Consider the following 25,113-nt stretch of genomic DNA (forward strand, 5'->3'; position numbering starts at 1 on the left):
GTCCCTTAGAGAACCTCTTATTATCACTTAGCGGAACAAATTAAACCATAGCCACAGTAGTGCCCAAGATAGACGGTTGTATGAACAACAAAAGCCAGTGGCTTTCAAAGAGCTTCCCCTCTGCCTGTTAAAGGTAAAACAGTTTATGGGGGAGTGAACGAAAACCAGCATTTCAGTTTAGAAAGCACACACATGCATGTGCCCATGGTGTGTGCTCACAGGGAGGTAAACTGAGACACACTTGTCTTTATTAAAAGCTGTATTTCACCCTTTCGAAAACACCGATCGAAACACAGTAAAACCGACTTTTCACAGTCATCTTAGCTTGCTTTCTGTTGCGGTGATAAACACCGTGATCAAAGTCACTTGGGGAGGACAGGGTTTATTTCATCTTTACCCAACCAGGACAAGGACCCTCAAATGTCTCATAACCGGTAGTTGAGGGTAATAGCCTACAAGATAACCAGATTATTTAAAAAAATTACATAAAAGATAAGACAGAAGGGACGTTTTGTAATGTGAAGCAAATGTAGTTACAGGTATGAATTTTAATGCAGCTTTTGTCTACATTTATCAAGTCAATGACATAATTAATATATGGACTAATACGTAATTAATACAGAAGCTACCTGGGATTCTGAGAAATAAAAGTTGCTGAAGAGAAGGAAACTAGATGAGTTATCAAAACACAATTCAGTTGTCTCTCACCTTTATAACAAAACATCTCCACTATAAATTCCATTAAAATGTGGGAGGAGAGCACGCTGCACTGTAGAAAACTGAGCTCCGCCCACGCACACGGTTCCCTTGCCTTGCTCAGGTCGGACGGTGAACTGCATACTTCAATGGGAACCCCAAAGTGTATTGAAGCAGTGGAATGGCGTTCCACACATCCCAGGGCTAGCTTAGCTCTGAAAATGGGTTTCTAGTTTCAGTTCGGACTTTTAACAAAGAAGGACATGAAGAAGACGGATGTTTCCTACTACCGTGAAAAAGCTCTAACTTACTAGAGGGAGAGAGACCAGGATTCTAACTGGGTGCTCTTGGAGCGCTCCAATTACAACAGCAATTCCAGAGTAAAAAACAAAACAAAACAAAACAAAAAACCCCCACAAACGCTAAGTTGCCAGTGCTTGACTTCTGGAGGGAGAGTATGTTCTACCACTGTCCACTAGGGGGCAGCACAACCTGCTCTTACTTTCTCCATGGTCGAGTAACATCAAATACACTTAAAATTCTCAAGTAGTTGCTGCTACGTTCTGAATAAAAGATGGCTAATACACATGCATACATGTGATATAAATACCCACACACACACATGTGTGCGCACACGCATGCACACGTAGCCAGAGAACATCTTGTGGGAGGAAGTCAATTCTCTCCTTCCACCGTATTGGTTCTGAACTCAGCCGGGCAGACTTGGCCATAAGCATCTTTACCCACTGAGCCACCTTACCAACTCTCACTATGCTTCCGACAAGCTGCCAAACTATGATGCTGTTATTTGGAGAAGATGGGTAGGCTGAAATCATTAAGTATGGTTGAAGGACTACAGACTTGAATCACTTTAAGCTCCCTGTGGTGGGAAAGGAATGAAACACACTCTGATTAGAGTCTGTAGATGCATTTTTATTGAGATTACACTGAAGTCTATACAGAGATGCTGAGTCTTGCCCTAAATGTAACCATTAATTATAAGAAGACTTGCACCATACTGCATACTATCAGAACTTTGCAACCGTGTAAGAATACGCCCACTGCCAGAATGTATTGAGTTCTCTTCTCCTATGTACGTACATGTGTGCAGTCATGTGTGTGATGTAAGTATGTATGAATGTACATAACTCTTCATTAACCTGTTTAGTTCTCTGGAGTAGATGAAAAGGGTATTTACATGTTATGGATGAATGCATTGAGATCCGCCTCATGGTAGTTCTTGACCAAGGCCCTCAGCTCCTGACTTGCAAGCAAACTAAACACTAACGTCAGGCCCTTTGCAATAGGCTGTCAGTGTCAGTGACGACTATCTCCTTGTCTGGGGTTCCAGCCTCTCCAAGATAGGAATCATGAAATGCTCAAGCATTTGCATGACTGTATCCCCACCCTGACATGAGGGCTAGAACCCTCTGTCCTGTCAGATCCCATCCCAACCCTCTGTGCTCTGCTCAGCTTGGAGGCTGAACTGTTAAGCTAGCTCTGTTGTCCTCTGGGGAGCCGAGTTCAGACAGTGGAATTCCCGGGAGCAGTGAAGAGGGCGGGAAGACAAACAATTAGGAGAATTTGTCTCTAGGGCCCTGTTCTACAGAGCTTCTCCGCACTTTAGGGTAGTCTCGCATCTATGAGCCTCTCCTAACTTAGTGGAATGGCTGCCACTTTCCCTCCCTCTTTGTCCAGTGTACCTGGTTTACCTTCATCTGGCTGTATTCAGGGAGACATCTACAGCAGATAGGGACAGCATAGAAGCCAGAGGCTGCCGACAGTGGACGGTGCTCCTAACCGTGTCATAAGGGGCATCTCTAACAGTTGTGAACAAACACTCAGCACCTAGAGGTGAAACCACTGGAAAGGTTGGACAAGCAACTCAGAAAAAAAAATCTGAGTAAAGTTTTCTGTGGTTTCAGGACCTCCAAAATGCTTTCTAAGAAATATCAGACTTCGTAGTGGCTTTATCCTCGGTTATTCTTGTTATTGTTCGCCGCCTAATACTTAGGTGGTGGACCCGCCCGTTCATCAACAGCGTAGACGTGGACTTGAAGAGCAAATTCAACCACAGGCTCTATTTCAAATGCATGTCCAGGACACACGACCTCTACTTAATATGTATTTTTTTTCAATATGTAGAACATTCTATTCAACCTGAAAGTTCAGAGTAAAGTATGACCATTTTTTTTTGCTTAAAGTAAGTGTATTCTACAACTTTAATGACTTTTAAATCAATTTTTAATTCACTAATGTAATAATTTTGATGCCAGAATCAATGCTGATGCATAAAAACAAGGCGTAATTCAACTCTTAAACGTTAATTTATCTAATCAAGTGAAACATGAAAGGACAAACTAGTTATCTTTGAAATTGCTGTCCTGTATGGATGACATATATTAATGAAATAACTGGTTCCCAATGACCAAGTCTCCATTATTTTTTGTGCTTTCTACACTTTCATATTTTAGGTCTAAACATGTATTTCAGATAATTGCTTAATAAATCATTTTAAGTGGTCTTCCACTACCAATAATTCCTCTTCTTATCCTAATATTCATGCCGCCTTTGAGGCAACATTACAATTAAAACACCATGTAAAATGACCAGTTACATATTACATTTTTAACAAGTTATTTCCCTGCCTCCTATGTGTCTGTCATTAAGAAAAATAGACTCACAAAAGATATATCCATATGTATATTTATGAGCTGAGTATTCTCAATACATTCCTCAGAATAGTAAAAGTGGAGAGAATGTCAGGGGGCACACTTCTTTCTGACAGGAGTTCTGGAGATGCTGCTACAGCTTGTCACAACCAGAACCAGACGAGTCTGAGTTACAAGTGGAAAATGAGAGAACGGTTGCTTTCCTGTACCCACGTTTCTCACTCAACTGAGCACGCGGCTAGAAGACGTCTGGGAAAGCTTGCGTCTTGACTGAATACTTGTAGATAGAGGTTTCTCTGGCCTTTATTTCCTACTTAGGAATAAAATTTGTAACAAAACAAATAAAGAAACCAAAACAAAACAAAAAACCACCACCCCAAAAAAACAAAACAAACCCAACAACAAAACCCAAAACGACCAAAACAACCATCAGTCTGACTGTCATATGTTTAGGAAATAAAGACAGGAAAGAATCATATTTGCTATGCAATGTAAATAATCAAGAGCAGATTTGAAGTTCATGGGAGGATGTGTGTAGGTTGTATGTAAATAATATGTTGTTTGCAGGGGACACTTGGGCCTCCTCGGGGTTTAGTGTTCTTTGTCCTCCTTAGAGATGACTGACCAAAAGAAGCCAAAGGAGAAGAGGTGGATGCATCTAATTCCAGCCACACAAAAGCAAGGAAGGCCAACAGATGGGACGGTGAGTCCAAAGCAAACAACCTAACCTCGGGGTTCCAGAGAGTCCAAGGCTGCCAGGTCTAATATAGAAACTTCCCCCTTTTAATGTAGCGTCAAAGTTCATGTGAGTTCATCTTTCCGCCTAAACCTCATGCAGACACACTTGAGGATGAAGCAGGGCTGCACACAGGGTCACAGATAGCAGCTCTAACACCAAACCGCTTGGATCAAGAGCCCTGGCTCCAGGATCCACTGTACTGTAGCCACGCTGTGCCTGCCATCCATCTGTAGGGCGGAGACAATAACAGTACCGCGTCTGGTTGACATCTTAGTTATATTAATATTATACAGTTTTAATTATTAGCTGGAGGGAATAGGACCAGATTTCTTCTCCTGTCAGGCTGGATTAAATATGTAGGAGTAGTAGGGAATCTTTACAACAGAGGAGGCAGAAGAGGACTTCCAGAAGCAACCCTGGTTAATCTCAGTGCCTACGATGCTTAGGATATAAAACGAAACTTCCTCTAAGTAGGAAATTATCAGTGCTATTTTTTTTTTTTGGTTCTTTTTTTTTTTTTTTTTTCGGAGCTGGGGACCGAACCCAGGGCCTTGCGCTTCCTAGGCAAGCGCTCTACCACTGAGCTAAATCCCCAACCCCCTAGTGCTATTTTTTTTTAAATGAAGGATAACTAGCAGTTGTTTTCCAAAATGGCTCTGCCTGGTTCTTCCCAGAGTGCTTTAGTATTATGGCGGAGGTGGGGTAGGGTGTCTGTGTGTGGGTGTTTGTGTGTGTGTGAGTGTGTGTTAGTCTGGACTTTCCCAAGTGATGGGAATTGAGTAAGATAAGCGTATGTATATCCCGGGTTGCTGAGAGGACAGGATAAATAAATGCATGTGAGGCATCAAGTAGTAGCATAAGCAGAAAGCACATAGAACAAAAGCGTTTACGATGGTCACAAATAGTCAAGCTGTCTGTGTCAAGGTAGCCAGCCACTCAGCACCGAAGGAGGGAGGCGGGAACTTGCTCTCCCATGCCTCTGCCAGCCAACCTCCAGGATGCTGCTGGAGAGTAATCCAGGCACTAATACTAATTTATTTTTATTTATTTTATTTTAGGTTTATTTTAGGCAGGTCTCTTGTACTAGTTGTAACAAAGTATCTAAAAAGTTCGACACAGGAAGCAGCTTTTTTTTTTTTTTTTTTTTTTTTTTGGCTCAGTTTGAGAAAATGCAGTCCATTCTGGTGGGGAAGACACCCGGTGAGAGGGTGAGGTTGGAAAATGGGACAAATGCTGGCATTCATCTGACCTCGGTTTTCCTTATTCATCCAGTCCTACATCCATACACGGTTGTTGCCATCTGGATTCAGACCTCTCTTCTCCCTTAAACCTCTTTGGAAACACCTTGTCAAATGCACCAAGATGTGTCTTCCGGGCAACTCCAAATTTACTGAACTTGACAAGTAGGGCTGGCCGTCACATCTCAAACGCCACATTGGCCTGAAACTTGCAATCTTCCTGCTTCTACCATTTGAGTTAGGCGGGATTGCAAGAGTGCTCCATTCACCGTGCTTCAGCTCAGAGACTGAGACTAGCTTACCAGGCAATGGGTCAACAGGAAGTCTGAGATCCTAATTGCTTCCCTGCAGGAGTCACAAGGTTCTCAGGGGACAATGAGTCAAAGTCTGTTTCTGTGTGGGATGCATGAGCGTTGTGGCCACTCTACACTTACTGCCGGGGAGAATACCGTGCCCACTCTTTCCCAGTTAGACAGGCGGAAGGGAACTTGGAGGAAACGGAACTTGTAAGACAGAGAAAAAAGGGTTCCTCTGGATACTGGACCTGAAAGGCTGGAGTGTGACCATCACATAATGAAATAAAAAGTCTCATAACAGGGTTGGGGATTTAGCTCAGTGGTAGAGCACTTGCCTAGCAAGCGCAAGGCCCTGGGTTCGGTCCCCAGCTCTGAAAAAAAAAAAAGTCTCATGACAGAGTCTGTGACAGTATGTGGTGATGCTGGGGACTGATGTCTAGGGCATATGATAGGATGTCTAGAGAGCAAGGGCCGAGGTCCACAGAGATGCCCAAGCAGCATCTCAAGAGACGACATTCCGTGGGGCTGCGGCAGAAAAGCACAAGCTTCGCTCTTTACAGTGAAGAGCTGTAAAGGCTTCGGGCACAGCCATAGCTCAGTGGTTATGTGTTCACCCAACCTTTGTATGGCCCTGGGTTCAATTCCCAGTACTGTAAATTTTGTGTGTGCATACATATGCATACATATATTTATGTAGATTCTTATCTCATCATGGCCAGGGAATTTTGCAAAAACATCTACTAGTTGGTAGGTGTGTGTGTGTGTGTGTGTGTGTGTGTGTGTGTGTGTATGTTTTATGTATACGTGGTGTGTGTGATGTACACACACTGAGATTCCTGTAGTCTGAGAAGTGTCAGCATGTGGTAAGAGCTCTCTGGCTGCCTCATCTCATGGTAGAAGAAGAGAGAGAGGAGGAAGAAGCTGCCCTTGCCCTTTTATAACCCACTTTTAAGACAGGGCGGGGTTGGGGATTTAGCTCAGTGGTAGAGCACTTGCTCTGGGTTCGGTCCCCAGCTCCGAAAAAAAGAAAAAATGAAAGACAGGGAGGGGCACTGCCCTCACATAAGCCTCCACTAAGGTTCTACTCAGATTTTACCTCCCAATGCTACATAACAGCAGTCAACTTTCAACACACACTTCAGAAGGACAAACGTTCAAGCCATGGCGTTCTGTCTCTGAACATCCTGAGTAGGTGGAGACGAGAGCTCCCCCTCCCCCATAAAATCAGATCCCCAGAAACTCCCCTGTGGATTGCAGGCTGAGCTCTCCTACAGTAGAGCTATCAGAGAGCGGCCAAGGCCCAGGTTTTGAAATGTAAACTCTCCTGTATTCTAAATCAGTAGTTGGCTGCTTGCTTCCCTATCCTACTCCACAAAGTATCTGGGACTGCACAGACATTTTAATGACGTTTCCTTTCTGCCCCGAGGATATTCTTACATGAGGATAATTTCAGAACCGCCAAAACTATGTCATTTCAATAATTTCAATAATTTTCCATAATTACCAGTTACTCATGCAGCTTTCTTGGTACGCAATATTTCTTTTAAGCGATGCCATTCTTCCAGGCAATAAATGAATTGATGCAAAAGCATAAAAATACTTAATGCAGAAAACAAATTTTTAAAATTAATGCAAAAGCTCTAAAAATTTCAGAATAGGAATAATCTCTTCAAGGTGGCTGTAGCTTTATTATCAGGAAGACATTAAATTCATGATTAGTAATCAATATTTTATTCATCTATAAATTTATTATGCAATTTTTTTATTATTTTTTCATCTTTATTAACTTGAGTATTTCTTATTTACATTTCAATTGTTATTCCCCTTCACGGTTTCCGGGCCAACATCCCCCCCACCCCCTCCCCCTCCCCTTCTCTACGGGTGTTCCCCTCCCCTATTATGCAATTATTAAATCTTACTTTTTCTTTCATCTTTTTTTTTTTTTTTTTTTTTGGTTCTTTTTTTCGGAGCTGGGGACCGAACCCAGGGCCTTGCGCTTCCTAGGTAAGCGCTCTACCACTGAGCTAAATCCCCAGCCCCATCTTTTTTATTTAGTTAATAATGTCAGAGCCAGGTGTGGTGGTACATAACTTTAATCCCAGCACTGGGGAGGCAGAGGCAAGTGGATCTATATGTGACTTCAAGGCCAGCTTGGTCTATGTAGTGTGTTCCAGTCTAGATAGGGTTACACAGTGAGACCCTGCCTCAAACCAGCCAAACAACCAACCAACAAGCCAAACGAATGAATGAATGAATGAATGAATGAGTGAAAGAAAGAAAGAAAGAGAAAGAAAGAAGGAAAAGAAAGAAAAAAAATGTTGGGATACTAGGAATCATATGACAAACTTCATCTTGAACCTGGGAAATACTTTCAGTTTTCAAGTTCTCTTTTAAATTGTACATTCTTAGAAATGGAAGGAGTATTTTTTACATCAACTGAATAATAACGGACTCTATGATTTATGACTCTTAAAAGCTTCATGATTTGATTTGTAAGAAGCTCTTAAAGTTCCCACCAGCCGTTCCTACAACTGTGAGTGAATTTTCTGGCCAAATGACTCAGTATTTTGCTGCATGACTCAATCCTATGCGCCACGTGAAAGCTATATAAATGAGTTCTTGTTGCCTGTGGATAATAATTACTTCCTCAAGACTGTGAACATTATAGCGTAGTTCCAGCATTCTGATGTTCTTAAGCTACCAAATCTTGGACACTTGTTTTTTGTAAGTTTAAACACAGTTTCCCCTATGTAGTAGCATTATGGGTCTTAAAGCTGTTAAAAGTACAATCTGAAGTGATTCAATTGGAAACATTTTCTCTTACAATGATGCTTTTATATTATTGTAAATGCTTTTATTATGGTAACACACATATGAAATTCTCTTGAGTACATATTTGTGGAAAATAGCATTTGATATTGCTGAAGGTGACAACTGTTTTCCCTTTCCAAACTCACACATTGAAAGTGAGTCATTGGACCTGATTTTAGTGACTGGAGATCACCGGATAGCCAAGATTACACTATCCAGATTAGATTCTTCCAAATGATGTAGCTTCTTCACCTTTCACTGTAAGCTTGTGTAACACTTCATCTAAGACCAAGTATGCTACTTGTCCAATGGGATTTGTGAACGATTTACTGCTGGAGAGAGAAATTCTTACATACTTTTTGTTTGTTTTCAAGGAGACAATACTTGAATGTATTTTTCTTGTATCAGTATCAGCAGGGTAATTTGCAAGTCTTGACTATACTCCAAGGTATCCCCACATTATCTTTTGGTTTTTAAAAAGATTTTGTTTCTAAATTATGGGTATATTTGTGTTTCTCTATGAACACGAGTCCAGGGGCTCATGGAAACCAGAGGCAGCTGATCTTCCCTGGAGCTAAGGTTACAGGTGGTTGTGAGCCATCGGACACGGTGCTAGGAACTTAACTCTGCTCCCTACAAGAGCAGTCTGTGCTCTCAAATGCTGAGCCATCTCTCCAAACCCCTGTATCCTTTTATTATTGTATTGTTGTGTGTGCATAGTGGGTATGTATGGAGGTGCACACAGGGCATATAGTTCATGGAGTCAGAGGTTAAAAGGTGTGGAGACCTGCTCACCTTCAACCTTATGTCGCTTTTGAGGTCTGAATTCGGGTCCCATGGGCAAGCTCTTTACCTGCTGAGCCATCTTGCTGGCCCTCAGATCTTTTCCTTTTTTTCTTTTATTTTTGAGATTCTAATATAATTACATCATTTCCTCTTCCCTTTCCTTTAACTAAACCCACCCATATATAGTACTCCTTGTTCTCATTCAAATTCATAGCTTCTTTTCCACTAATCATTGTTACACACACACACACACACACACACACACACACACACACTCCTATATATAACCTGTTCAGCCTGTGTAACGTTACTTGTCTTTTTGTTTTCAGGGCTGACCATTTGGTATTGGATATCCAGTATGTTCTTCCCTGGAGAAGAGGGTTTCCTCCACTCTCAGAATTCCTCAGTTGCCTGCAAGTCCTGGCGCCATGGGCTCTCCCTCATCCACTTTGACACGTCTGCTATTGCTATCCTTGAGACTTAATGAATATGGCTTCTGACGTTACTAGAACACACAGTATCACAGCGAACTCCCCACTCCTCCGACTCTTACAATCTTTACATTCCCTTTTCCGCCACAGCCCTTGAGCCACAGGTGCAGGGCTGTTTTGTAAGTGTGTCTATTGGGGCTGGGCTCTCCGAGACCCGGCATTTTGACCCGATGTAGTTTGCAGTGGTCTCTGTCTGTAGCAAATAGAAATTTCCTTGATGAGACACGCGGACTACCCTTGTGGGGATGGGGACAAACGTTTAGAATGTAGTTAGGGATCGTGCTGGTTCAGTAAAGTGGTCGTTGTAGATTCCTCTCTAAGATCCACGACTTTACTAGCCGTGAGAAGTTTCCAGTAGCAGACGTGATTTCCCTCTTGTGAAGCCGGCGACTGCTAAGGCATGTGCGCCTTCAGGGTTATGGCGCTTTGCTGGTCATTGCTGTAGTTCTGGGAGGGACTGCTGGTTGTTTCCCTCCTGTAGAAGCTTGCATGGAACCTTCTGGTACCACAGAAAGCTGGTCCTCGGGGAGGAGACATTTAAATGAGTTTTGGCTTAGGGGCTTCTCAGCCCTGTGTTGGAAGGGCACGGTGCCTTCATGAATAGTGAGTTGTTGGTCCGGGTTGTCTGAGAGACTCCCCAAACATACCACCTATTGCTACTGCTCCTGGCTGTCCCCCAAAGGTGGAAGGTAAGTCCAGATGTCAGCAGTCTGGGAAGGAATCCGTGGGCGGGAAGGATTCTTGTAACTTTGCAGTGTGGAAGGTGGCCTTCACCTTTTCGTGGGCTGGATCTCAGACTGAGTGAAAGGGAAAGAGTGGGCTGAGCCTGCCTCCAACAGTCTCTGCTTCTGATTGGACGGGATGTGACTTGCTGCCTCCTTAAGTGCTGGCTGCGGTGGCTTCCCTGGCCAGATGGACTGTAACTCTGAACCGGAAGGTGGGACGAACCGTCTTTCCCCAACGTCTCCGTCTCCGTTTGACAGAATATTTACCATAGCAAAAGGAAGAAAACAACCAACAAAAAAACCTAAATACGGTCAGGCGTGCACATATCTAGAAACTTCCATCTAGAGAAAAGCAGGAGGAGTACTAGGCTGTACTCAGACTTTTACTTTTGTTTCCAGAAGTTGAATTTCTCCAAAGATTGTGGATGGTGCCTCTGAGCCTCTTCAACCTATTCCTCTGTAACCCATTTTCTGTGTTTTAGCCACTCCTACAGTGATGCCTCAGTCCTCTGAAGTATCTCCTGAGGTCTGCCCCTCCCAATCCCCCCAGGGCTCTCTTCTCTTTAGCCTCTGTGCATTGTCCCAGCAGACCTCTCAGGGTTGGGGGGGGGAGGGGTGGTTAGCAGGGGTGGAAGCATGGGGCTGGGACTCTATTCCTCACTGCCATCCTGCCTTCAGCTCTTTCCCAATTCACAAACCAAAGCTGTCCCCCAAGCTCCAGTTCCCCTTTCTAGAGTGTCTCTTCTTACTACTTCTTCCATTTCTATGGTTTCGCTAACAATCCGTGTGACGACTCTTCCCACATCCGCTTTTGGTTCAGACTTCTCTACCCATATTTACACGGTGGTTTTTTTTGGGAGAGACTGTTCACCCTGTTACCCTTATTATTCTTTCAAAATTCACTATTTCCACAATGAGTCATCTTCCGTTATTCCCTCTGTACATGGCTTGGGGTGGACGCTTGGCTTCCTCCTGGTATTTCTTCCTGACCTATTAATTAGGAAATTGTGCCACACCCATTGTCTCTAGAGAAGTAATATATATTTCTGCTTTAGTAAAACCGCTTGCATTTTGGTAGGGTCTACAACACGTGTGTGGACAGAAGGGGGCGAGACCCACGGACAACCTTAGCTACTGCACCACTGTGGAATTCTTTCCTTTTTTGGAAGAGGGTCACTTGATCCCTGTAACTTCATATATAGGCTCAGCTGTTGGGCTAGGGCTCCGGGGATCCACCTCCCCAATGCTGGGATTACAAACACGAGTTCTCATACTTGCAGAGCAATCACCTTAGTGACTGATGAGTTTCTCCAGGCGTCCTGAAGTTAATTTACTCTTAACTTTGAGGGAGAGTTAGTAACGGGAAAGACCTAGGAGGCACTGCGGGTCAGGGGGATTCATTGCTCTGACACAAGATCGAGGTGAAGGAGAAAAGATTTGCCTGGGCCTTGTGGTTTCAAAGGTTTTAGTCCATCACGGTAAGGTAGAACGGCTCACAGAATGGCAGCAGAGAACTGTGGGAACATTCTCGTGGTTGTGTGCATGCACACACACACACACACACACACACACACACACACACACACGCACGAAGAGAGGGGAGGGCAGAGGGGAGGAGGGAGGGAAGGAGGGAGGGAGAGAGAGAGAGAGAGAGAGAGAGAGAGAGAGAGAGAGAGAGAGAGAATGCCTTTCTTTATTCCTCTGTTAGGCTATCTGGTCCTCCAGCCTATGGGATATTGCTGCTCACATCTGGGGTGAATTGTTGTTCTCCACCCCCACCCCCCCCTGCCCTTAACCCACCTCACTTAATCCTCTCTGAAAATGGCATCACAGCAAATCTAGAGAAGTGCTTTGTTCTCTGAGGCACGTCTCAGGTCTACCAAGCTGATGATCTTGTTGGTCAATCAAGACGAACTACCACACTGCTAGTTAGTGATGGGCAGAAAGATTAATAAAGCTCCCTTCTAATATATGAGCCTGTCTCCTGTACAATCAGTGTGTGCTCCTTATAGACAGGGAAGCGTCAGGCTCTGATCTCTATGCAGGAGTTGGTACAGGCTGGTATTGCCTGCGATCCTTAGTGAGATCCTTCATCTGTGATTGTGGGGTGGGAACAGGCACACCAAGTTAGGGAAATAGGGTAAGCTATCCCATTTTGGTCTGGAGTCTAAGCAATGTTTTAATCTGACTTTACCCTGAATAAAGTTGACATTTTAACTTTCTCTTTGAATCCACGTGTTTATCTAATGTGGTGGAGAACCAAAGACAAGAAAGGCTACGTGATGGCATAATGGTTCTACATAACCCACTGCAAATGTCCTATTTTCCCCTTACCTACACAACCCCTTGGAGTATGGAAGACATTTTCTGTCACAAAGGCAGTAAATTATTACATTTTCCATTGTGATTTTTAAAAATTTTCTTGGTATGAGAGATTTGTATTATGATCGTATTTTTCCCCACCCTTACCTTGAATCTTAAATTTATGACTTTCATTTAACATCAATTCTTCTTTTTTTAAATGAATTTGCATCGGGAAGAGAAGGCATAAATTCTACTAAATTAACTTTCCCAAAAGACAGATTGGCTAATTTAATACATATCGAACTCCAGGATGCTTTGGGTACCACGAAAACCCGCAGAAAGAAACAATTACTAGTATGCCATTGTTTGGGAAGGAAATGATAAATTAGCAACAAATCCGAAATTAATGGACTCATAGACTAAACTCTTTCAAGGACTTGGTTTGTTCATTATGTGCATCCTTAAGACAGCCCAGGCAAAGAACAGACGGAAATACATATAAAAAGATGTATTTACGAATCCTACTGTGTCCAAGTCAAATGTTTGCCTGAGAGGGGAGATGAATGATATTCTTGTGTGCAATTAAAACTTGTGAATGGGGGTTGGGGATTTGGCTCAATGGCAGAGCGCTTGCCTAGGAATCGCAAGGCCCTGGGTTCGGTCCCCAGCTCCGGAAAAAAAAAAAGAACCAAAAAAAAAAACAAAACAAAACAAAACAAAAACAAACTTGTGAACGGCTGCAGGAAGGCTTGGGGTGAGGATAATCGCACTAGGCAATACCTCAGAGAATGAGAGTCGCTATTCACTGGCTTTTCGATGTTAAAAGTGCAGGACTTGGGGCAAATTGATTACTTTGCTGTGTTTAGAGCCTTAGACCTGTTTCTGTTCAGAGATGTTTATGCCATTTCAGCTCGCCGCCGAGCTGAGCTGTAGTCGGTGAGGAATGTGAGGACGACCTTCTGAAACTGCATCAACTCTCTCTACCCACCGTTCGCAGAAGGTTACTCCTGTCCAGTTTAAAATAACCCTCCCATGCCCCTGCTCAGTGTGGTGAATTCTTCCTTTCCTGGCGTGCCACACTTTGCAAGCTTTCGGGATTCTCTTCAAAAACCCCTGCATAGCGGATAGGAATACAGTTTCTTACTGCAGTGGGCTGCAGTATCAGGAGCCCTTCATCTACGTGCACATGATGCAGAGCTTCCAGGAAGCTCTTCTGACTGCCAGGGATCTGGGAAGCCTGTTTGGCACCCGGTGCTCCCCGCAGCCTGACATTCAAGAGCCTCACCTTCCTTGGTGTCTGGAAGTAAGGCCCTTTCCATCTTCAGCCCCAAACAACAGAACGAGTGGCACACAGTAGCAATCTGTATTTGTTTTAGGAAACCAACATGCAAATAAAAGCGCACATCCTGTACCTTCTATACTTATGAATCCGGCATCAGGGCTAAGCTACATCTTTCTGTACTCTTGATAATAATATCACCCACCTTAATGGCCACTAATGGCTACACGTTTTTTTTCAGAACTGAACAGTTGGTTTCATAGAGTTAGAAAACAATACACATATTCCTATCGATTCTTCAGTTGACTTTCAGAATTTCACATATTATTTAGTCTCCAAGCTAGTTACTAAACATTGCACAAATGTAATATTTCATTCATCAGATGTCATTTAATTAATTTTTTAAAAAAAAAATACAAGTCAATGACAGAAAATGAATCACCCAACCCCACAGAGGGAAAGCAAGTATGCCTTAGGGGCAAGCAGGGCAGAGCACTGCACTGGCCGGCTAAGGCCGCATCATGCTGCAGGGTGCCGCTGCAGCTTCGGCTTTCTCGCCAGGTGGCAGAGGCCCTCCGCAAAAGAGCACACCGCAGCGCTCACGCCTCGCCTTCTTCGGGGGCACCGGGCCAGCGACCACTGTCAAGGGTCCAGCAGACAACTACCGTATAGTCTTTGCGGATTGCAACGGAATGTAGGGGGGCTGCAATGGGGAGAAGGGTGTGTATCCGAGTGTGACCGATCACCGTTGGCTGACAGTGCCTAAAAAATTTTCCTGCGGTATCTACAGGCCAATCAATCCACAACTTCCTTCATCCTTCATCATGTTAGAGCCTTACATCTAAAATCATCTTTCCTACCAAGCCAATAAATGAATCAGGGTTCTCTGACCGTGGCAGAGCTCACGTCTGGGCTGGGAATCAGCACCAAGTTTGGGGGTGGAAGAGTGCAAGCTTGCAGACCCCGGCGTGCCTTTCCTAAGATGGGACCAGCTTGGAGATGGCCCTTTCAGGTGCTCGCGCCTCAGTGCGCAGGGACTACCCCCGCCCCCAAACCAAATAGCTCACCCTGCTGCATCCTCCGAGCCCCAGCCTCCGGGCGGGCTCAGGGAGGCGGGAGCCCGGGTTCCCCCCGGCTCCTTGGCGCCCCCTGACGTCGGCCTCCAGCAGTCGGTCCGCGGAGGCTTGCACAGGCGAAACCCGGGGGTCCCCGCGCACCGCCGCCCGGCGCGTGGCCTGGCGGGCCGCGCGCGCACCGAGCCGACCTGCGGGAGGGCGCGCGCCGCTCGGCCCCGGCCCCAGCCATGCGCGCGCCCCCGCCCGCGCCGCCGCCGCCGCAGGCTGTGACGTCACCTACCGAGCCCCCCGCCGGCTCGCCGCGCCCCGCCCCACCCCACGTGCGCCGGACTTCAGGACGCCGAGGCCCCGGGCGGCCACCCGATGATGCTCCCTGCCGGCTGCGTCCCGGGCGGGGCTGAGCCCGAGGATTGCGCGCGGGCTGGGGCGCCTGCGGAGGGAGGGGCGCGGCTCCCGCCGCCGCGCCGCGTGCTGAGTCATGGCGAGAGCTGCCCGCTGCTCTCCATCAGTCGTTCCGGGGCCGGCGCGGGGTGTGCAGCCATTGGGCCGCGCGCCGGGCCGCGAGCGCCGGGTTTGACGCGCTGAGCCGCGCTCGCCCGTGTCCGCCGCGCCCGCCCCGCGTCCCGCGCCCAGCGCCCAGCGCGCTCTGCAGCCTCAGCCCCGCGCCGCACGGCCCCCCGCCTCGCCCGCACCATGATCGCCGCCGCTTTCCTCGTTCTGCTGAGACCCTACAGCATCCAATGTGCCCTCTTCCTCTTGTTGCTCTTGCTGGGCACCATCGCCACCATCATCTTCTTCTGCTGCTGGCACCGCAAGCTCCAGAAAGGGAGGCATCCGATGAAATCGGTCTTTTCGGGTCGTTCCAGAAGCAGAGGTGAGACACGCCGCCGCCGGGTTCTTCTGGGCAGAAGCTAGGTTGCCTCCCCTACTCCCTCAGTGCCCACTCCTCAAGCTAAGTGCATTTATGTATTGAACGCCCCCTGGCCTTTTGCCCGTACCTCCATCCTCTGGTCACTAGGTTTGGATAACCATGGAGATTCGGAGGTCCCGGAAGGAAGGATCAGACTCCGAATCTTAGGGTCAGTTTGCTAGAGCCCAGAAGGTAATTGTAGTGGAGTCCTGGGTTGAGGCACTCTTAACCTTTACCCAGGCTTTGCTGGAGCTTAGGGATAAAAAAGTAAGGCGTGATGATTTGGGCTCCCCACCTCCCAACTTTGCTGGAACTTCTTGCAGAGAAATCACCTTAGAGACAGATGGTCCAATACTCTCTCCGCCCCGCCCCAATATTCCCACGGAATAGGAGAGAGACACCTAGCATGTGCTTTCCCGAATCCAGGTAAGTGATCAGTAACTCTGCAGGCTGAGAACAAGGAGTTAATGAAGTCTCGTTTCCCCCTTTTTTCTCCCCAGATGCTGCCCTGAGATCTCATCACTTTCGTTCTGAGGTAATTTATTTAGTGTACACTCTCAAGGTCAGAGTAGCTTTCTTTTCTGAGTGCCAGTATTAATCATATGCTTAATCTTAAAAAGCCAGTAGGACACCAAATGGGAAGCCTGCAGTCCCTAAGCCCAAAGTGACATGCTTCTTAAGCAATTCCATAGTTGAGCCTGGGGGAGCATTGTAAGTACGTGTACCTGTGTGTGTGTGTGTGTGTGTGTGTGTGTGTGTGTGTGTGTGTGTGTGGAGTGGAGTTTGCTTTACAAGAGGTGGGAGGGGCAGCCCCTAAAAGAGTCGTTGGCCTTAGAGAATTTAGCCTGGGAATAGGTATCAGTGATATCAGTTTAGCTTACAATCTGTATCTGTGGCGGATGCACTTCCTGGTTGCTCACCGAGGTCGGTAGCAGTGCGCTTTGATAAACCACAGTGTAAAGCTCTTAGCATGTTGTTGCAGAAGAGTTTGAACCAGACTCCAGTTTAGACTCCAGGTGACAGTCCTGCTGTCTTAGGAAGCTGCGGGTGACGGTTTTTACATGATAGTAATGTTGATGAAGACACACCCAAGTGTGCACTTAGCATCTGTTCTAGACTATCCCTCTAGAGTAGGAGACTGGATGCTGCTAGTGCAGGGAACAGCAGGAGGACCAGCTCCAGTTAGAACAGGACACAAGCTCCGCCTGACTGGGACATTGGCATTTCTCTCCAGGGGAAAGAAAGCTGCAATGTATCCAGGCATGGAGGTCTCTTTATGATGCAGCGTCCTCATCTTAGCAAAAGTATTGTGGTGTCTGCCCCCCTACCACAAACTTGTTATTTACCTGAAGTTACTTCACATCTTGTTTGGCTTGCTCATTGGAGGTTTTATCACACCCTGGATTCCTTGCTAGACTGTGATTATTGAAGCTTAACGGCATTAGCATAACGTTACGATGTTGCTTGCTGAGTAATTCTATTGCATGTGCACTGGAGGTGAGAGCTCCGTGCTAGTTCAGGTTTGTGAGAGAATAGCTCGCCCACAGCCAGCAGGACTGGAGCTAGCTTTCTACTAACTAGTGGGGGTGAGGGTTGGGGGTGGGGTGGGGGTGTGGGTTGTGGAAAAACAGTTGTGCCAAAACGGGGCCAACAGTACCCTGTAGGGCTGTCTATGAAAATTATTTTTTAAAAAATACGTAAAAAAATAATTAGTTGACAGGAGGTATTTAGTTTTGGGTAGCCACCAAATATTTTGTAAATCTGAGCTGGAAATTGCCAGGTATAGTGGTGGCACACACGTTTGATCCCCACACTTGGAGGCAGAGGCAGGGGATGTCTGTTGAGTTTTGAGGCCAGCCTGGTCTACATAGTGAGTTCTAAGACAGCCAGAGCTACATTGAAGGCCCTGTCCAAAGAAAGAAAGAAAGGAAGGAAGGAAGAAAGAAAGAAAGGAAGAAAGAAAGAAAGAAGAAAAAAAAGAAGAAGAGAAAGAAAAATGTGTAAAAAAAGAGATATTTGTGATGAAGTCTTTAGAAAATTAGGTCAAGTTCATGGAGTACACATGAACTAGATCTCGTGGAACAGTCTTTGAAGAGCAGAGAAAGTAGAATTTAGATGCAGGAAAAAGTAAATAGCAGGCAGGGCACACATGGAGGTGTAGGGGATTGGCTTGAAAAAGACTCACCAGTTCTATGCAGATAAATGATAGAAGAATAACCCTGCTATGAGCTCACCCTGGACATTTTGGACATGTGGAATGTGCACACTGGGGACATGTGGGATGTGGCTGTGTCTTTGTGGCAGCTTTTTTTTTGCTTTTTTTTTTTTTTTTGGCTAACATTTTGTCTTGAGCTGATTGGTTCAGAAGTGTGGGAGCAGCCGTTCAGCGCCTTATCTCGTTCTGTAGGATTGCAAGTATAGTTTGAAATCCTCGAGTAGACTTGTTGCTTCTCTACGGGTTAGTCCGTGTGCTCCTGGGGCAGATCCGAGGTCTCTTGTGACACCACTATTTGGCCTCATATGGAATGGGTTCTTAATATCTATTTATGGGATGAATGAAAACAGTCTCTGGCTGGGCGAACAGAACTCAGAGTTGGACAGAAAGGGAAAATGCTGGTTCTTAGAACGTGGCTTACAATGTAGCAGTGCTTATTTATCTTTTAGGCTTTTGAAGTAGAGGGCTTTTGTTTTCCTTTTTGTTTTTCTGTTTTAGCTTTTTAAATTGGGTCTCACTGTGTAACCCTGGCTGTCCTGGCTGGTCTCAAACTCACAGAGCACCCATCCTAGTCTCCTGATTACCTGGCTTTTCCCAAAGCTTTAAAAAATTACCTTAGTGTTTGTAGTAAAATTTAAAGTGCTCATTGTAACAAGAGGATTCTCTTAGAACTTCTCCCCCACCCCAATAAAATAAAATCCAGCTTAAGCAAGGGATGCTGTTTTATATGTAGAAATTCATAAGCTGGGTTGCACAAGGACATCTTGCGTCATCACTGCTTTGATATTTACCACAAACAGAGCGTTTTCCCTTCTGCAAAACACAGATGCATTTTCTTCTCCCTCTTTGGACATTATTTCTGCCAAGATTTTTCTCCTTAAGGAAGACCTCCGCATTTACTTGGATTGAAACATATCTAATAATTAAGAGTGGACACAATGAATATTATTTATTCCTGCTGTGTGTTTATGTGTGTTTTTTTTAAAGCAGCCACTGCAAAATGTTATTATCAAAGCAAGCGCTTTGATTTTCTGGCAAGTCCTAATCACCTCGGGCTGAGTTCTTAGTGCTTTCTGTTCCCCGTGCCAATCTCAGTAAGCGGATAATTCGCTTTCAGCTTTTTCCTGTCCTGGTAAAATGAGAAGCATGGGGTAGGATCTGCTGACTCACTTTGAAACCTGAGCAAGCTATGGGAGAGTCCTGGAATTGATGAAGTTTGGAAAACGTTTTGCCGTTTCACCTGACGGAGGACGTTGTTTCTGCCACCCAAGCCTCCAGGAAGGCATCAGCCTGGGCAGGAAATTTGGGGGGTGTTCTGTCCGTGGTGGTCACATTAATATTTCCTAAGAGGAAAACTGGGCATTGAGGCGCCCTAGACACAGTGAATCCAGCTCCCACGTCTGAGGAGCCGTGGTCCTTTTTCTCTGCACACGTAGGATCCATCTATAGGTAGAAACATATGCATTGTTTGCTACTTAAAAACGTGAAGTGTGTGCGCGTGCGCACACGCATGCAGCTTTGTAGTAAAGAGTTAATGAAGTGATTTCCCATTGATGAAGGACAGTCTAGAAACCACGTGTACATCTTTGAGTTCTAGCTCTCTGTCATCTCCAGGGTACACTTTTCTGAGGACTTCCAATGTGACTGTGAACAGTGGCGAACTGTTCCTCTAGGTTCCTGCGGCGAAAGTCAGGCGGCAATAGTCCTGTTTCTGCAGAAATTACAGAAAGCGGTGTGGGTAGTTGCCACACCGTCCTATCATAAAGGAGAATCCTGGTGCGCTGCCCTTCCAGTTATAGTGGCTTTGAGGGGCCCAGGGTGGATCATGTTAAATGATCCCTATTCATCAGCTGGAGAATAAAGGGAGCCTTGTTTGTTTAAGGGAATGCGATCCCTCTATCAGGATCTGAGTAAATACCTTTTCTTCCTGCTTCGGGCAAAGGGGACAGGACTTAGCTCACATTAAGCAATTCCTGAAGAGTCACACAGCAAGAGACGGGTGGTCAGACCTGAACTGTAACTACACTGTCTCCTGCTGCTGACCTGTGTCACTCAGAACCCATACAGAGATGTTCCCAAAATTCTCAATGAAAGAGAAGAATTAAGATGAATATTTTTCATGCATACTTTCTTTAAAACTGGATAGACAAACTTCTTGTGCACACCCCAGATCCATGTTTAGCCAAGGTCTTCTGGATGAAATGTGTGCTCCACTCAGAGCCTCTGCTCTGATTAGATACCCAAGTGTCCCTGTTCCAGACTCTAGAGGATGGTCAGAAAAGTAACCATATTACATAGTTCCTCATGAAACATGCATTAGGAGTCACCCAGTTTCAGTATATATGTATAAAGCATGCGCACACACACACACACACACACACGTAAATATCTTTTATGTAAAAAAATAAGTTTACATTTTGAAAAACTGTGAAACGAATCAGGGAAAAAAAACAATGCTTCATTATTGAGCCATCCTTCATAATTAGGTTATTGTTATAAATAAATTTTTGTCTAGCGTCGCTCTAGGTCCAGATTAATTTATACTAATTAAATCAGTCATGAGTAGTTACTGTACACACGATATGGTGTTCGTTTAGTGTGACCAGTTATTTTCAGGGTAAACACATCAATCTTTTCTGTGTGAGGTACTGTGTTAGACGGACATCAGGACTGACGGAGGTGCTGTGGTGTTCTCATGCTCTGGAGTCACTGCTGATATCTTACGGGCACTGGCTCTTCTGTTACATCACAGAACTGTGTGCCGTTCGCAACACTGAGTCACAAGTGTAGCGAAGCCTGAGAGACCGCGGCATGCAAGTGCACAAGTGTGAAGATGACAGATCAGTCCCATCCACGAAGCTTATCTTACCGGTTCAGCACTGCCTTTACCCAGTCTTAGCAAAGCAACTGCTGGGAACGAAACAAAAACACACCCCCCCAAATCAGAATAAGGCAACTCCCACTTTTTCAGTGTCTCAGCAGAAGCGTAGTCCGAGTTTGAATTTGTCCAACTGAAATATAAACCTGTAGTTCTAGGGGTCAGAACAGAGGCGCTGGTGTCTGAAAAGGGAACAGGAAGTTCACAGCTCCGTACAGAACTCACAGGCTCTGCACTGGCTCGCTGTACCACCTCTCGGGCTCTTAGCTTCTCACTGGCAGCGTGAGCCCATTGCAGGCAGCGTTTCTACAGTATGCACAGCCTGGCCCTGCCAGGGCATCATGTGGGAACATCCTGCCTTCTGGATTGGGCCGGGTGGCAGGGGTGCGGAGGGGAAGGGGAGGCCCAACAAATAAAGTGCAGAAAAAGAAGGGTTGGTCTAATTGCGTTGAAGCAGCAGATGGAGGGTGACTGAGGGTGTCCTCTGAGGGGTGATATGGATGCTGAAGGACAGAAGTAAGACAGTGGCTGCATCAGCAGGAGCAAGAGCAGAAGGGCGCACCCCGGCTTCTACTGCTCCGTGTCTGACAAGAGAGGGCTCTTGAGATTTCCCAAAGGACTATGGCGCTGGAAATATAAGTGGGTGAATGCCAACTATGATGAGAGTGAGTCTTGTCTACTACATTACGACTTTGGTACAGCTCTTTGATTTGCACTTAGGAGGGTGTCTGCCATGAGCCTCTGAGGGACACAGAAATCGCTTTCAGATTTCCTTTCGAGCAACTATAACAAAGCAGTTTGGTTGCTCCTTTTTTCACCCCCAGGAGGAATGAAAAGACGTGGTTTGGGCTGCAGAGCATTTAAACAGACAGATGGGGTTGGGCCTTTCTGCTCACTAGGAAGCTGAGATTTGGAAGGGCATCATGGTTTGTGGTCCAAGGATCGGGTATCATTGGGTTATGTCCTACCTGTAGGTACCATCTGTTTAAAGGTGTGTGTGTGTGTGTGTGTGTGTGTGTGTTAGAGAGAGAGAGGGAGAGAGAGACAGAGAGACAGAGAGACAAGGTGTGTGAGACAGAGTGATATGCATGTGTGTGTATGTGTGTGTCAATGTGGGTGGGGTAGTGGTGGTGGTGGTGGTGGTGGTGGTGGTGGTGGTGGTGGTGGTGGTGTTAGTCCTGGAATTTGAACCTAGGACCTCAGTGCTTTACCACTGAGCTTATATTCCTCATGCGTTAGGTGTGTCATTATGGAATTGAGTGCTGAAGGTATAAAATGGCAGGTATTTTCATATAGTAGGACATTTTTATTGGCTATGGAGTGTGTTGAAGTTGTATAAAGTGGTATGCAGTGTATAAAGTTGTGTAAGGGGCCATCGCTGTACACTTTCACATATATATTTATCATTATACTCAGTCCTAATATGTCCCTCTCCACTGCCCTCCCTTGTGCCCCTTGTACTACAGTTTTACGTGCCTGAAACTTGTGTCTTAGCTTTTCAATATGTGGCTGGAAAATACCCTCATGGTCTTTGTCAGCTACACGTCAGACAAGGAGCTACTATGTCTAGACTCTATCAAGAACGGCAGAACTCAAATACTCCCCAAACCCACCCAACCAATGTGCTGGGGATCTTGACAGTGGGCAAAAGAAGAGATCCAAGCGGCCAGTGACACTTTACAGAGTAGTCAGCATCTCTGGCCATCGAGTGAACGAAAACCACATTGACATTTCATGCTACCCCAGCTAGGATGACCACCATCAAGAAAACCAAACGATAGCAACTGCTGGGGAGGGTGTGAGGGAGGAAGAGTCTTTATTCACTGACGTGTGAATGCAAACACTAGAGAGATCAGAGCGGAGGCTTCTCAAGCAATTAAAATAGAGCAGCCAGCTGCAGTGGAGTGGCAGCCCTGTGCAAACACCCGTAGGGACTCCCATCCCAGTCCAGGGCCACCTGCACATCCATGGTCATTGCACAATAATAAGTGCCACAGTCACCGTTCTATGCTGCGAGGTGACGCCGTGACCCAGTTGTTTAATTGGGAGCTCGCTTACAGTTGAGAGGGTTAGTTCGTGGTCGTCATGGCGGCAGCGGGAAGGCGTGGTCCAGGACCAGTAGCGGAGCCTCCTACAAGCAGGAGGAGGCAGAAAGAGTGCACCAGGAATGGAGGGAGTCTTGAAGCCCCCAAGCCCGCCCCCAGTGACACCTCCTCCAACAAGGCCAAGTGTCCTAATCCTTCCTAAACGGTTCACCAACTGACACTAAGTCTGCAAACACATGAGACTGGGGGATGCTCTCACTCAGAGCACCATAGACCCTTTGTCACCTCCCGTTTCTTACTCCTGTCGTTCCTCAGTGCAGTCTGATTTCTGCTGCTACTCCTTACACACACACTGAAGCTCGAGGAGTTGCCAGACCACTAAACCAGATGCTTCAGTTTCGGTTGAGCTGCTGGGTCCAGTACTTGACTCATTCCTTCTTCAGCTTCTCTCCTGGTTTTCGGACAAACCCTTTAATGATTCCACCCCAATTTTTCTCACCCGGGTTCCCTGTTTTTTGGGCATGGGTTCTCTTCCTAATGACATGTCTTTTTGCTGTTTATTATTTTTTTAAGGGGATTTATCGAGACCTAATTTACAAACCATTTAGCTTATCTATTCAAAGTGTGGTTATTTTCAGTGGATTCATGATTGAACAGACACTCACAATTAAACTTCGAATATCCATCACGCCAAAAGGAAACCTATGCCCATTGTCTGTCTGTCTGTCTCCTCATGGTCCCCTTCGTTCTCTCCTTTCTCTTAGATGTAGGAAACCGTCATTCTCCTTCTGTCTTAGATTGGCTGGGCCTTGCTTCTTTCCCTTCAGATTTTCTTTGTGATTTTCTCCACTGTCTGACTTTCTCCTCATACAACTTGTAGATTGGTAGCTCATCACGCTCATTTCTGGCCTCCAGATCGAGAGGCAACTATCTTTTTGCTTGTTTTTGTGTGGATGTCTCCGCGGCTTGTTGAAACAAAGTGTGTAGGCAACTGAATGTCTCGTTCATCACTGTATCTATGTTTACTTCCCCACTGTGGCTCAGGTTGCCCTCGTCCCCTCTGTCTTATCTTATTTATGATTCTAGGCCTTTCTTACTCTCGCTGTTGATGACTCCTTGGCTTGAGCCACATCGTAAGCCTCAGACAAAGCCTTTGCATCCCCTCTGCAATCTATTTACACTAACTGAGTAAGGTTCATTCTAAAGAAATAAGCCTTAAGACCCTTCATCAGTCCTGGAGACAATCGTAGTCAATAATTAGAAGCCCACACAAAATGGAGTGTTAATGAGCATGTTTATATTCTTAGTGAGATTAGAGGTGGCTGCCAGCTCACTTTAGTTCTACTTTGCCTTTGCTGGTCTTTGGAACAAACTTGCCTTCCCTCAGTGTCATGGTTTGAATATGCTTGGTCCGGGGAGTGGCACTATTAGAAGGTGTGGCCCTGTTGGAGTGGGTGTGGCTTTGTTGGAGTAGGTGTGTCACTGTGGGCATGGGCTTTAAGACCCCATCCTAGCTCTCTGGAAGTCAGTCTTCCACTAGCAGCTTTCAGATGAAGACAGAATTCTCAGCTCCTCCTGCACCATGCCTGCCTGGACACTGCCATGTTCCCACCTTGATGATAATGGACTGAACCTTTGAACCTGTAAGCCAGCCCCAATGAAATGTTGTCCTTATAAGAGTTGGCCTGGTCATGGTGTCTGTTCCAGCAGTAAACCCTTAACTAAGACACTCAGAATTGCACTATGGTAATGGAGTTCCAGATGTGTGAGAAAGGAAGGGGGAGGGAAGAACCAGCCAACAGTGTGCATCTGAAGAGAGGTATTTGCTGGATTCTCTTCAGCTAGCTTGCGCTTGCTTTTCGCTGACTGGACTCTCACAAGGCCACCCCTCTCTGCAGAAGATGCTTAGATGTGAAATTTGATTCCTTGTTAGCATCTGTAGACGAGGCTGC

General features: G+C 45.8%; 2 protein-coding genes across 21 annotated transcripts in view; one reads left to right on the forward strand and one right to left on the reverse strand.

The window, feature by feature from the left end:
- The window catches only part of Bend6 (BEN domain containing 6), a 54,216-nt gene extending 38,931 nt beyond the window's left edge, over nucleotides 1-15,285 (reverse strand). Inside the window, exon 1 of the mRNA NM_001393774.1 lies at nucleotides 15,105-15,285. The gene's annotated coding sequence lies outside the window, so the exon portion shown is untranslated. The remainder of the gene's footprint in view (nucleotides 1-15,104) is intronic.
- A 155-nt stretch (nucleotides 15,286-15,440) lies between these two features.
- Dst (dystonin) overlaps nucleotides 15,441-25,113 on the forward strand; it is a 394,204-nt gene continuing 384,531 nt past the window's right edge. For all 20 annotated transcript variants that reach the window (XM_087565925.1, XM_087565930.1, XM_087565928.1 and 17 more), the window contains exons 1-2: nucleotides 15,441-15,987; nucleotides 16,524-16,558. In XM_087565925.1, coding sequence (XP_087422051.1) covers nucleotides 15,807-15,987; nucleotides 16,524-16,558 — 216 coding nt within the window. In that variant the 5' untranslated portion in view covers nucleotides 15,441-15,806. The remainder of the gene's footprint in view (nucleotides 15,988-16,523; nucleotides 16,559-25,113) is intronic.

Source organism: Rattus norvegicus, chromosome 9 (assembly GCF_021556685.1).
Source record: "Rattus norvegicus strain SHRSP/BbbUtx chromosome 9, alternate assembly SHRSP_T2T, whole genome shotgun sequence".
In the NCBI taxonomy this organism is placed as follows: Eukaryota; Metazoa; Chordata; class Mammalia; order Rodentia; family Muridae; genus Rattus; species Rattus norvegicus.